Here is a 13,093-nt window from a genome sequence, read left to right on the forward strand (position 1 = left end):
AATTCCATTCGAGAGTTATCGTGCGCACCAATCGGCCAGACAAACGAATGGACATTTGAAAATTGACTCCAAATTGTCTGAAACGGATTTGGTCCAAAGATCCAAAGGAGTCGAAAAAAACGATATTACGATGCGGCACAATTTGTAGTCATAAGGCTGGGAGTATAATAAGGTAAAAAATTATACCCTATAGTCCTTATAAAAATTATTTTTAAATACTTCACGTTCAATGTCCTAAAAAAATAAACTAGAATATCCTGAAAATTTAATTTTTTGAAAAATTTTATTTATAAAAATTCCTTAAAAATAAATTCATACTCCTTGAGAAAAAATATTACTACATAATTCACACTTAATAGTCCTTTACACATATTTATAAAAAATACTAACTGGATGATCACAACAATTTTTTTAAAAAAATCCGCCCTTAATAGTTCGTGAAAATAAATGACTGATGGTCCTTAAAAAATATTTTAAATCCGCGCTTGTTATATGTGAAAAAATATTTTCTAAAAAATCGAATCCTGTTTTGAACATTTTTTTTTTTTGTAGAAAATGTAAGGATATGCTGTTCTTTAATTCTCAATTCATCTATGACAAAATCGTATATTTCCATGCCTACATCTAACAAATAGATACCCAGCCCAGTAAATATGTAAATGTTTGTATTTCAAAAAATCGACATACTACAAAATTTAAAAGGAAACAAATGTAAAACATAAAAAAGTTTCCAAAAGATTCTTGGAATGTTTTTCTTTGCTTTCTCTCGTTTTGTGTGCATGTGGTGGAAACTTTTATAATGTGAAAGTGGAAACTTTTATAATGGATATTCAATAACTTTGGACTATGGCAAGCCATTACGAGTTTAGCAAATCGTATTAAGGATCAAAAAGTATTGCTGACTTGGGGTTATGTTACAAAATGCACACACACATACATACACTCCTACATACGTAAAGACGTATAAAAGGATAGAGTAAACCATACGTGTAACACAATTACATGCCAATTAATCGATTATATTTGGTTTACAAAAATAGAGGAAATTTAGTATAACAAGAGAGGAGGGAAGGTAAAAGAAAATTGCATAAAGGAAAAAATATTTGGGTGTAAAGGAAATAAAAAAACTTAAGTGAAGCGGTCGACATAATTATTTGACCATAGTAGTAACAAAACTTCAATAGAGATCTGTGAATAAGGATTATTAAAACTTCGTAATCAAATACAACTAAGCTTCAGATCTTATACATATATAAATAATACTCTTCAAGAATAATATATCTCAAATAATAAGTTCTTCCTTCAAAGGACCAATAACCCTGCCAACGCTGCTATCAGTAATAAGACAAATAACCGACAAAATTTCCAACATATGTTACATAAATTTGTCAGTTGAAATGTGTATACATATGTACACACACACAAATGTTCCTAGAAGTGTTTGTATATTAAAGGGTAATTTCATAAGTATTTTTGCTGATGATGATCAACAACAACAACAACAAAAAGTCAGTAACATATCGTATATAAATAGCATTGACATGATAATACATACGCACACATACACACACATATTATTAATAGAAAAATCTTTTTGCAAACATAGCTACAATTGTCATACAGATGACTGAATAGCATGTGGATATGTGACCATAACCATATATCTATGTTTGCAACAGCTTGTAAGGACATTTTACTTTATGTTAGCAATACGTGAAACTTAGCACAGCACACATACATACCCATTTACAAATAGCTCTGATAGACAGCGTGGTAAGACAATTGTATGTATGTACAGACATTTGTGAATAGAGTACCAAAGCTTAGGCAAACACCAAACAAACATACACACAGTCATATCAACAATATTTCCCAATCGACAAAAACAAGTCACAGGAAACATTAATAACTATGTACTATGTTTGTCAGTGTGTTCAATTGTGAAATTAAGGAAAAATTTGTGGTCATTAAATCGATAACTAAGTGAATGTAAGAAAAAAATCCAGACTGAACAGAGAATAAAAACAAACTTGCTGCGGTAATAGCGGAAACGGAAAACGGAAGTGGCTTTCAAATTTATTGACATTTATTCAACTCCATACAATTTCTCAATCTAACACATAACATAACCGAAGACCCCTCCTATCACTCCTCGCTCACACAGTAAAAAAACCGAAAACAATGTGCCAGCATGTACTCCTAGACTGGCCGTCGTCTCCTCCTCACATGACCCCACACAACAACAACTAAAACAGAGGACTTTACATTGTGACAAACAAAAAACAACAAAAACTAATAAATATGAATGGCAACAACAACAACATCACCCTTGCGGAATAAATGTGAGTGAGACATTGTGCATTGCATATTTGTGTCAGTAGGTCAGAAACCTGACAACCACAAAGGTTAACCACTCTCATTGTAGGAGCGAACAACTCAGAATCAGGTGCAAGTTTACAAAAACAGTTGTGGTTGCATTTTTAGCCTTGTCGGGTGAAACATTTCTTTTTTTGGTAGATATTTTCAAGGGCAACAAAGTTCATAAAATAAGATCTTTATTTTTTAAAACAGAGGTGAATTTTTGAAAATTTTCGAGGACTATCAATAACGTAAGGTGACCATACGTCCTCATTTTAGGGGGCAATCATCTACTTTGAATTACGGTCATCTATAAATTGTATGTCCTTTATACGAAAAGTACTAAACAGTACTAAATTTTGTACAATTTCAATTTGGAAAAACAGATGGAGCAGGAATCCTGAAATTTAAAATTAACATTACCGTCGATGTTTAGGATTGGGATATGTAGGTAGTTTTGGAATTTTCTTACATATGTGTACAAAAGGTACTAAATCGTACTATAATTGGTACAATTTTGATTTGGGTAAACCGAAAGATCAGGAACACTGAATTTTGGAAATAAGGTATGTAGTTTTGGAATATAAAAATCCGCGGATTTTTTCATATTTTTTAATGGCAAAAGGGTTTTCAAAAAAAAAAATATATATATATATATATATCAAGCACGGAATTTTTAATTTTTTTTTAGAATTTGGAAATATTTTTTATTTCAATAACATCAATCACGAATCCACAAAAAACTGCATTTGGAAGACTTTCATGGTATTTCCAATAGTGTTCAAATCAGCCTAATTTAATTTATTGATTTACAATGCTATACTTTTGACAACAATAATAAAATTGTCCCGAGAATAATCCAAATTGAATAAAACGATATTCAACGATATTTACACAATTCTATGCACACACACATGCATATAGACTAGAAGAAAAATATGGATATTATCACAAGACGATTGCAATACCATGTAATAGTACTCCCACATTATTTCCTTTTTATTTTATTTTTTCTTCTTCTTCTTTTAGTACACTCTTTCATGGTTGTTAGTTCTGGGTGGGCTAGACAATATCCAAAGCATACTCAGCAAGAAAACCCCTTACCAGTCGACAACAAACAGTTAGCGTTTTTTTCTTCGATGACTTGTTTTTGCTGGCATAGCATAACGTTTCATTGTCATTTACATGCAAGAGCACACAACAAAATACTGTAGGGTTTTGGTATCCGTTTTCTTTCACTACGGATAGGATATTTTTTTCGCAGTTTTATTATTCTTCCCTGTCTCGACTTGGTTTGCTTCTTAAAAGTGCACTGAATGCAGTGGAACAAAAGCTGCAGATAAATTTGAAATGGCTGGCTTGATGTTTTCTTTCCAATATATATATATATATATATATATATATTATTTAATAGTTTAAATATTATAGTCTATACTAACTATTTTAATGCAAGAATAATTATTTATATTAATTATGATTGCAAAAAATCCAACCAAATTGTTTATTGATCTATAAAATGTATCAAATTTCCAATCAATCCTATCCACAAACATCATTGTAGTTACTGTCATCGTAAAACACCCGCTAACTACTCTCCCCAGACCATTTTTCAAATCTACATTCAGTTGTATTAAGTTTTTCTTTTTTCCATTCACAGTCATGGAAGAAAAATGCAACAGACCAAAAACCGGATGTTGGCAAATGACCAAAATGTTCATATTATACTCATATATTATCGGGCACCCTCTACACACTGGCCGATAAATGGCAGCGACAATCCTTATTCGCATTATCATCGTCATCATCACCATTGCTGACGGCTTTCTATGCAATGTCCACAACAACAACTACGGCAAAAAAATGAAAAACTACAACAAATAAAGAATGGTATATGTATATCTAACTATATTAACTTGATTTTCTATACTAAATAAAATTGTCTATATGTATATACAAATATACTCACATACATACTACAATCTTAAGGGCATTTCTAGTTTTATGTTTATATAAAAAGAGGAATGGTAAAAACAAATGTGGGTGAGAGTCCGATATGAAATGAAACGATGGTTGTGGGTGTGCATTTCTTATAATGCATTTGGTTTGAGTATTTTTTTCTTGTTAATATTGAATTTAAATTTTTTACTGTGTAATAATGGGTGAATATAATATATTGCGCAAAAACTAGAAGTACTTTCAGAATATATACACTTTATGCTGTGTAGAAACCGCCATTTTGCGTAGAAACTAAAATGGATGCAGTCTGGAGGTCCACATCTGTTGAAAGATCTCGAGAAGTAATTTCAGAATAACGGATTTTCTCGATTTCCCTTGCAAGTCTCAATGACAGTGGGTTCCCTGCGTAGAAAACAGACATATCATTTGAAAGGTCTCGAGAAGTACTTTCAGAATATATACACCTTATGCCGAAAAAGAGACTTTCGCCTAACGGATTTTCTCGATTTCCCTTGCAAGCCTTAGTAACAGTGGGGACTCTGTGTATAAAACGCCATATTATATATGGGAGCTGTACCAAATTTCATCCAATACGAATCAAAATTGCGACCTGTACTTTGTTTACAATGTAACACGGACAGACAGACGGACGGACATGCATAAATCGACTTAAAAAGTGATTCTATGCATATTCTTCTTTTGCCTTATTATTTTTTTCACATATATATTTCTGTAAAATATGTAAACATTTTAGTCCAAATTGTTTAATTTTTTTGATGTCATATATTTTCGTTTCCAAAATCTGGTCGCCTTATATATACGATACTGAATTGGATCAAGTATTATTCATATTAGTATAATATTGGAAAAATTACATTTTTGTATATTATAATTTTAAATTTGTTTCTGTTCTCCAGTACGTACCTTACTATTGTCAAAAAAATCCGGATGTGAAATATAAATTTTAAATGTAATGTAAAAATAAATTAGCGCTTGTGTTGAAAATACTTCTTGACAAAAATTTATATAGGGTAAGTACCCAAATAGTCGGAACCTTAAGGATTTTCGCTTTTTAAACGTTTCACAATTCCAAGTGCATATTTTCCACTATATTGTATATAGGTGCATCTGTTTGGAATTTTTTTTACTCCCCGATGGAATAAAAATTAGTTTAATTTATTTGTAATAAAATTGAGTAAATTGATATTTATGTAAAATAGTGCTGTTTTGCCAATAGTCGGCTGTTTTTTCAATTGTCGACATGTCATGATCCAATAGTCGGCATGTCGCAATTTAGTTAAACAGTTAGTTATAAGTTATCGATTTTTCTGGTATTAGCATTAATAAATTATTATTATCTGACGTTTTTTATAAAATAATTGTATTTATTAAAATACAACAATTGTAAAACATGGTGATGACTTTGAGAACCTGATATCCAATTCTCGGCGTGTCTAAAATACACATTTCAGAGGTTAAAGGAATTTAAGATTAAAATCATGTTTTTTATTATGTAAAACCACTATTTAGAACAATTATTTGACATTTTTTCAAATTTGAGCCTAAACCTCAAAAATTTTTGCTCCTATGGACGGCATCGATAAATATATCATAATTACATATAGTTGTAATAGTACGTTTACATTTAACCGGATTTCGTTAACCCAGTGGGTTTCAATTGTCAATTCCTTTGCATATTCGTCAAATAAATCGTCAAAAAGTAGGTTAACCCGGTAAAAAGTTCTAATGTACAAGGAGTTTAAGTCATTTTAAATTCTAAAATGTTTTCCTGTATGTTCTTTACAACTACGGAAAAGATCATTATGAAAAATATATAATTTTAGTATAGTAACAAATCTTTTTTAAATCGACATGACCATGAATGTCTGTTGGGCAGAGATAGTTTAAAATATTGTTGAAAACCAGTTAATCAATTTTAATGAAAATATTTCCAAGTTAAAAACTCTTGGCTCATTTAAATTTCCTAAATTGAAGTCTCTACGAGAAAGCCCAATTTGTTACAAAAATAAACAAAGCTTAATTAATATCCCACAATGATATGCTAATAAGGTTATTCGTGTAAGTTCCTGGTGGTTCCTGAACTAATCCTATAACATCCACATTGAAAACTTATTCGGAAAAGACTATGTACCTATTTTTATGTAAATAATGAAGTCTATAATTTGAAGAGGAGGTTATACATAGCTTCAACAAAGTTAATTGCTCCTATTCATAAATTTCTTGTCCATATCCAGGAATGTCGTCGTTTCAGTTTGGAAATATTTTCAAATATATCCCTTGAGCAATAACAAGACGTTTTACTTTTAGATATATAGCGCTTGAGACGTTTAAAAAATATATGGTTAGTTGTGACTTCCATTTACCTTATTTTTAGCGGTATTGAATCCGCCGTTCTTTATCCGGTTTCACTACCTACTATAAAATGAGACATTTTAGAAATACAATTCCAATAAATATTTTATAAACATACCCTTCAGCAATTTCCATGTCTCGGAGGCTCAAACAAAAATTTGATTTTCGTTGCCGAACGTTGCCTTTATCGATTCTTAGCAAATGAATCAGAAACATAAATGGAACTGCCTTCCATATTTCTTATTGGATTGATAACACAAACTACGAAAGCAATGGTGCCCATTTGTAACGCCCCAGTTTGCTGGAGCCATGTATGTACCACATTATTTACCGCACTTCAATTTGTCTTATTTCTAGCAACAAAATAACACACGCGATTTACATCACGACTTTTCAATTTTAATTTAGAACACAAATCTATATTTTCTATGGAATTTTACTTTGTAATATGATTTTCTTTCTGTAAACAATTTTTTTCATGTCAACAATTACTTTTAGCGCCTAAAATGCAACACACAATGACAGAGTTGTATTTTGTAGAGCAGGTTTACATTCAATTAAGGTAGCTTTAGAATATTTGATTTAATTATTGATATTGGAATTACATGCAAAAGTAATAAATTTGTAAACTGAATTTAACTTTTCTTATTTAATATAAAACTTCGTATCATTTTTTATATAAAATATATCCTTTTTTGTTTGTTTCTTCTTGTTTTATCGACTTTTTAATACTTGTTCTCATTGTTGTTTAGTCTAAAGTACCTTTTCATCTATGGATGGTTGTCGTAACAGCTTTTATTGTACGTTACCCCAAACACTTGCCAAAAGTGCAATACTAAATCAAAAACGTTCCATTTAACCAAGAAAAAAGCAACAAAAAAATCAAGCTCCATCGAATTTAAAGTCAAATCAATTTCTAAATGAAGTTATTTTATAAAAAAACATTATAACATAAATATACAAAATAAATAATGAAAATATAAAGTCATTTAACAGTTTTTGTTTCGCAAATAGTGTTATTATGTTGCAAATTAAAAGTTTCTGTGAAATTTTGTGAATGCGCCAATTTTGGGGCCAAGTGAAAAAAAACTCAAATCGATGACGCCTTTTGGAGCAACAATGCAACGAAAAATCTAAAATCCATGGAGCTCTAAAATCAAAAATCATAGATTTTGATTTTAGAGCTCCAAATTTCTTTGAATTCCATTTCATTGCTATATTAAGGAAAAAAGAAATTTAGATAGTATTAATGCAAATAAAAATATAAATTGCGAGTGCTATTCTTGTGTTCCGAAAAAATGTTTTTTTTTGTCATAATTGAAATGCGCCATTTTGTTAAAAAAGAAGCTCCCTGGAAATTGGAGTCAAGTGAAAAATATAGTGTATTGTGTAAATAAAAATGGCCTTTTTGGTTTTTTTGCAAAAAAGCGAAATAAATAAAATTAAAATATATATATGTTTCTCTTGAATAAATAAAATTAAAATTTTTGTGTTGTTGTTTACCAATGGGGGAAGTTCGAAATAGTGAATTGGAAAAGCTGACCCCGTGTAAATCGAAAAATGTAATTGATCAAAGCATTAGCATAATATGAGGCAAAATTTGTTGAAAGAAAATTAAATTTCATTTATAAAAATTTAAAAATTATAATTTGTGTGATTTATTTTTATAATTAAGTGATTTTTAATTTGGAAAGATTATTTTTGAAATTATGATAATGCCGAAAGCCGATTATTTAATGGGTAAGTTATTTAACATGTTATTTTCAAATAATACAAAATACTCATACAATATTCGATTGATTTCAAACATTCAGGAAATTGATAAATAACACTGTGACACATTTTTTAAATTGAAACTCGTAAATGGTAGTAGAAAAACGGCTTTGAATTATTAGCTAAGGGTTTTGTATAAACCAGGGTTTTATTTTGTGGATTTTCAAATATTACGTACGAATATCTCGTTAACTACTTGAAATATTGATCTTCAGTCTTCAGCAATGTTTTACGCCTTAATAAGATCTACAAATTTTGTTTTGGTATAAGATCCAAAAAAAAAAAAACAAGAAAAAAATCTTACTCAAAATGGCACAACTGTGAAACTGTCCTGTGTTTAAAACTACCATTTAATTCGACCATCAATAAAAGACAGAAATATAGTCAAAAGAAAAACAAATATGTAATATTTAAAAATCCACCCAAAATCGAAAAAATTTAAGCCGGTTTTAAGCAAAACCCTTAGGTAATAATTCAAACACCAACTAGGGTTTTTCTTTTGGTGGTCCTTCTTTTGGTGGTTCTTTTGGTTAAGTGCCTTCGGAGTATGTATATTAAGAAATTATACATCTTAACTTCTCTGACGTATTAATTAAATTGAAACTAGTATAGTTTAGGGCCGGATCGCTTATCTTATCAAGTTAGGACTAGCCGAACTTATGTGCAAAAATTGTCTGCATATATTTTGCAGTTTTGCTGAACGGAATAAATCAGACTTCATGTGTAGAAAATTCAGATGAATACCTCTAATTGAGAAGCTGTTGAATTTTCATCTATTCCTTGTAAATTTGGTTGATAAATGTGTCAAAATTCCCCAAAATAAGAAATTTTGTATGTACCACTGAAACATGTTTCAATAGTGATAATTTTTGTTAGGAAGATTTTCTAGTCATTGAGAATTCAAAATATCACATTAGATCCAGTTCGGATGTTAAAATGCTTAAATCCCCAAAATATCGAAATATTGGAGATAGGTTTTTCCCAAAAAGAGAACCGGCATTGTTAATTTTTAGAAGAAAAACTTTTTACTTCGAGAGAACTCAAAATAACAGACAACGTGCCCAACATTCCCAAAATATCAAATATTAGGAGTACTGTAATATGGGGGTCCCATTTTCAATTCCAAATATCATATGAGTGGTAATCATGTATGTGCAATTTTTCAAAGCTCTACTTTAAAAACTGATAGCTCCATCGTGATTTAAACAGTCGATCGGACATAGACTTTTATTCTGATCAAGAATATATATACTTTATGTGGTCTCAATTAATACACACTGGCAAATTTAATACACACTGGGTCCGTATCTTAATTGAGGATTTAAATTTTTTGCGATTTTTAATTTTTCAAAAATGTGAACATTTATAAAAGATGGAGTGTAACGATAGCCACCACCTTTAGACTTAATATAGGTTTGATAAATGTATTATGAAATTATTATGTATTATGAAATTATTATGAAATTAACTATTTGCTCAGAATATTAACCACTTGCGGGATGTATTAAAAGTAGTGGTCCAGTAGTCTTCGTCGTCTTAAAATATTACCATGTGCAAAAATAGAACAAATCGCATATTTCATTTGCAGTATATGATGTTTTGCTAGTTTTCATATGCACCATTCCATAAGCAACGTGTATAAAGATAGCCCTTATTATATTCGCTCATTTCACCCAATATCGATTAAATATTTTTTCAATTTCTTATTTATTGAGTCGCCGTCGGATAGACGAACTCTTAGAGAGATATTTAACGTTGTCTATAATTTAATGTTTATCATCTGCTTATTTTCCAAACTAGTATGTTTTTGGCCAGTATATATTGACCGTATTAAAACGTGTCTATACAAATAAACAATTTCAATGAGGCCTCATCTCCGATGTTTCTATCGTCTCGTCTCCCTGATCACGAAAATATATGACATCCATGTTGGAAATCCATACTTCCCGAGATATGGATTTCTGAAGTTCCGAAACTCATGCTCATGGCTTTGTTTGTCATTGGTATGGCTGTAAAGCGTATAAAATCCGATATGAGCTTCTAAAAACGCAAATTATTCCATACTTTATTCCATGGACAAGTGGAAAAGGCATTTGGATTCGTGGACTACATTGTATTTCAAATTATATTCCCCAAAATAACAAATTTATCTACGCAAACAGATTTTAAAATTAATTTAAGTTTATATAAATCGTATGAACTTTCCCCATATAAAATATATTTGGTTGTGATCAAAACATTATTCGGTAAAAATTTCAAAAATAAATAAATGTCCATTGGCTTCACAACAAACTCATAAGGTAAAATTTCTTTAAGAATAATGTACAAATCACATGGTAAGAACATTGTATTTAATCCACATTCATATTTAATTATCTTTTCCAAAAGATTATAACCATTCTTGTTGCGAGATTTCTATACTTTTTTGATTTGAGCTCTGGCCCTGTTTTCCTTTTTGGTAAAAATAAATATCATAAAAAATGTTAGTGTTTAATATTATATCTCCATATATAGTCTCAGCACCTAAATACTTCCGTCACATATAATGCCAAGGATTAGGCCTTCTTATAGTGCGGGGATTAATAATGCCCTTTCCAACATAACGAATTGATTCAAGAATCGTAAACCCTGTATTTCGATTGTTGTAATAAACATTACATATTTTTCGACAAATCAATGTTGTTATTACAGTTCCTATAAAATATTCCATTATCCACATTCAAAACAAATCGTTGAAACACCGCTGCATGAGTATTCGCACAGTGCCTTAATTAAATACGAAAATAACCTTTAAGTTTCTGTATTAATAGAAAAAACACTTCATTTCAAATTTACATTTTCTTCACACTGTATTCTCCTCCTTTGATTCAAAAAGACAATAAACACCAGAGCACAGCCCATGTTCATGCTTCTTAAAATTTTGTCGAATCAATTTGTGTTCACATCTCTTTTAAACTTTTCACAATGAAAAGGCTTTTATTGATTTTTTATCTGATCTGGATGTTAAAAAATTATAATTTGAAAAAATTCAATGGAGGCAGCAAAGAAACTAAAACGTCACATTTATTGAGGCTTCCTTCTGAAAGAGCAACCTGAAAATAAAGAACAAAAACAACGTTAGAATTATCAATTCACATGGTTTGGGGAAGAAGTGGACAAGTGGAAACTTACCTTCTGTGAGCTTAGCGCGACCACCGGTTGGCTGGCACAAGATAGTAGCACATCCCGCACATACAACGACGCCTTGAGCGTGGCTGAAGACAGTTGTGATTCTGTAGCAGCCGGGGCACTTAACATCCATGAAGTAGGAGTTGGGGTGTTGCACCAAGCGCTTCAACTTGTGTTTACGCTTCTCTTGAGCGGGCAAAGGGTGTAACAAATCTTTGGCTAGCTGCAAAACAACAACAAATTGTTAACATTAGTCACCAAATCACCACATTGGAGAAATCATTTCCCAGCCTTAAAATATTGCCACCAACAGAAACAATAAAAAAAAATTGCAAAACGTTGTCCATGCCAAGTGGAGGGAGGTTATGTCTCAAAGTTGTTTATCACTTCCACTGGGAGTTTATTGTTTTCTCATAATTTTCGAAGGGCATTGCAAGTTTTTGTTGGATAATTTCACAACATTTTGAAACTTTATCCACTAATTATCACTTATCAAAGCCATGTTACAGGTATTTGATGACATTCACACATTAAAAAAAAAAGAATGCCATGTGTATGTTATTCCCTCTCTTTTACTCGTCGTCGCCTCACGCACCACGACCGACCACAAAGCAAACATGAATTTATCATTTTTTTGGCATTTTCCACAACACTTCACACAGTTTTCCATAGTTTTCGTGCAACACCATCATTTGCGAACAATTTTTGTACATTTTCCGGACAGTTTTGCAATTTTTTCGTTTATTTTAAGGCATTTTTCTGAAAATTTTCACCCACCGGCATGTTTATTCTTTCACAGCTAACACGGAAAAGGAAGTAGATTATGGGCGAGCGAAGTTAGATGTGGTTTATATGTATTGTAATTTCACCATGGTGAAACACTACTGCCATCTAGCAGTGGATAGCGTTTAGGGTTGTATTTGATTAGAATGACAGGGTAAATAAGAGAATGTCAGTTTGTTGGACATTTATTATGGACAGAAAATGACATGAAATCACATTATTCCAATAAATTAATATGTAAATTATGATGAATCTATTTTTATCTTTATTTCTGTGTATTATTTATGTGCAATTTGTTGTTATTTTAATGATTTCTTTGTGAATAATTTTAAAATTTCTCTGAGTCATCTTGTGACATAAATTGTGAAATTTTGTGAATGTTACCAGATTGCTGAAAGGAGTTGTGAATTTCATGACATTTGTTAATTTACTTACCACAAGATGTCAAAGTACAGTGTTTCATATATAATTTTACATTGCGGTTAAGTATTATGTCTGGTTACTTATTTTTCTAGGGATTCTAATAACAATATTTCTAATAATATAACTATATCTAATTAATACATAGTGCTGATCTGCTTATTCAGTATGTCGATTACAGTTATTACAAAGAAAATGCAAACTATAAGTATTTATTATCACTAACCCCCTATAAACGTTAAACCCTTATTTGAACGTTAAT

General features: G+C 30.7%; 1 protein-coding gene across 1 annotated transcript; it reads right to left on the minus strand.

Annotated features, from left to right (window-relative positions):
* Window positions 1-11,392: 11,392 nt before the first annotated feature.
* On the minus strand, window positions 11,393-12,499 carry LOC133326186 (small ribosomal subunit protein eS27). The gene is made up of 3 exons (XM_061534862.1): window positions 12,406-12,499; window positions 11,632-11,851; window positions 11,393-11,552 (listed from the first exon to the last, which is right to left on the minus strand). The coding sequence occupies exons 1-3, from the start codon at window positions 12,409-12,411 to the stop codon at window positions 11,524-11,526; spliced, it is 255 nt and encodes an 84-aa protein (XP_061390846.1). The 5' UTR covers window positions 12,412-12,499; the 3' UTR covers window positions 11,393-11,523.
* Window positions 12,500-13,093: the final 594 nt, after the last annotated feature.

This window comes from Musca vetustissima, unplaced genomic scaffold, assembly GCF_032173495.1.
Source record: "Musca vetustissima isolate MV318-11 ecotype Yass unplaced genomic scaffold, APGP_CSIRO_Mvet_v1 utg14365, whole genome shotgun sequence".
Taxonomy (NCBI): domain Eukaryota; kingdom Metazoa; phylum Arthropoda; class Insecta; order Diptera; family Muscidae; genus Musca; species Musca vetustissima.